At 31.4% G+C, this 1906-nt stretch overlaps 1 protein-coding gene across 1 annotated transcript in view; it reads left to right on the top strand.

Moving 5' to 3' along the window:
* The first annotated feature begins 170 nt into the window (after window positions 1-170).
* The window catches only part of HNF4G (hepatocyte nuclear factor 4, gamma), a 9505-nt gene continuing 7769 nt past the window's right edge, over window positions 171-1906 (top strand). The window contains exon 1 of the mRNA XM_012722931.1: window positions 171-320. Coding sequence (XP_012578385.1) covers window positions 243-320 — 78 coding nt within the window. The 5' untranslated portion in view covers window positions 171-242. The remainder of the gene's footprint in view (window positions 321-1906) is intronic.

The following is a 1906-nucleotide window of genomic DNA, read 5'->3' as shown; positions in this document are numbered from 1 at the left end:
ACATGTACTGGGAGAAAAAAAAATATTTCAGTGATCAAGATACCATGACGATAACAGTAACCACTTATATGACATTTATTTATTGGAGTCAAGGAAATAAACAGGAATACTAGTCCTGTGTTATTTTAAATGGTAAATTAACATGGTGTTCTTCTTAATGCTAGATCTCTGCCACAAGCCCTGGTGCAAGCACTGACATAAATGTTAAGAAAATTGCAAGTATTGGTGATGTTTGTGAATCTATGAAACAGCAGCTCTTAGTCTTGGTGGAATGGGCGAAATATATTCCTGCATTCTGTGAATTACCATTGGATGATCAGGTATAAGGCTGAACATTACGAATGCTGTAAAATATGTTTTGCTAAATTTTTGTGTTCTTGTAATTATATTTGTAAAAGAATCACTCTATTTTAAAAGGTTAATGTATTTTTCAAATTATGTTTATGGTGGCAATGGTGACAAAGGTGGCTTATATTATTTCTTATCTTTTGGAGGCGGGGGTGAGATGTTTAAATCTCTTTAAATGTAAACTTACACACCATGTTCATCACCAGTGTCCCAGTAATTCACAGTGTTCCATTAGAAAAACACTGGTTTTCTTTTCTATCTTGTGCTAGTTCTAATTCTATCAAGGGTTACAATTGTTTAACTTCTATTGTAAATGTCCTGCAAATTTATTGATTGACTGAGAGTTGAAGAATCACTGTTTTTTCCCTTTGAATTAAAAGAAAAGAAGAATTTTGCAAGGGAGAAAGATAGCAAATAGTCATTATAAGACAATAGATTGAACATGTAAAGATCTGGAAGGCAAATGGCACACTGCCACTGCTGTGTCTTCATGTTACCTGAAAGTTCCATATGAAATCAAGGACATCACTCTTAAGAAAACACATAGGTCATGTTGGTGTTTTTTGAGGGGATACATTATATAGTTAACATAAATATTTTGCCTTTAATGTTGTCAATTTTATTCTAGCATTTACTATATAAATAGAAATTACAGGTTGGGCAAAAAAAAAAAAAAAAAAGATGTCTGCAGAATTGCCCTCTGTGATCTATAGAGAAATGTTGACAATTAAAATTTAATGATGCTTTCCTAAAACATATATTGTCTTGCCTTGTCATATGTACATTGAGACATTTTAATTAAAAGCTATGAACTTGAATTTTCTAGTCTAATATGATTATATTACTAGTTTCGATTCAGATTCACTCAGTACTCTTCCATCTGCATAATACATAATTTTTTTATAGATGCAAATACCTTGAAAATTTGCAGTCCCCTCACATTGAATAAGCCATGGTATAGATCTTATATAACATTTGTTTTTTACACCTCTAACCTATGCTTTCTATCACTGCTACACAAAAACAAAAACTAGTGAGTGGAAAGGGACATGATTATTTAAAAATCAAAATAGGGCAAAATATTTACACAACCAGGGAAAAAATAATCACAGGAAGTCAGCAGTTCGATTTCCAGGAGAGCATTCACCTGGTGATAGAAAAAAATATCTGTGATTTGAAATCATTCTTAAAATGTTCTGTAAGCGCCTTCCTGGTATGAATCATGATTATTGACATATCATAAAGATAGCCTGGCTCAGAAGGTTATTTCAGATGAATAATGCTAAATTGCTAAAATCTACTTGTCTCACCTCAAGCAATATAAGTAAGGCTATGTTATTTATCAGTTTTATATTTTTATTATCCTTACATTTTAGAAGTTGCTGACATGTATAAAAACAATGCTTTATAAATTAGGAAATTGAAATCCAGTAACTGGTTATAAGTATTTTTTATTTACTAACTGAGCCTTTAATATTAGCAATACAACAATAACAGCTATGAGTTGGTGAATGTCTATTATAGCTAAGGCACTGGGGAAGTAACTTTTTTTTTTTTT

The sequence above is a fragment of the Condylura cristata genome, unplaced genomic scaffold (assembly GCF_000260355.1).
Source record: "Condylura cristata isolate star-nosed mole 26May11 unplaced genomic scaffold, ConCri1.0 scaffold00009, whole genome shotgun sequence".
NCBI classification, from domain to species: Eukaryota; Metazoa; Chordata; class Mammalia; order Eulipotyphla; family Talpidae; genus Condylura; species Condylura cristata.
Note: the sequence above shows the minus strand (reverse complement) of the source record. Positions and strands in the feature narration are given on the sequence as shown.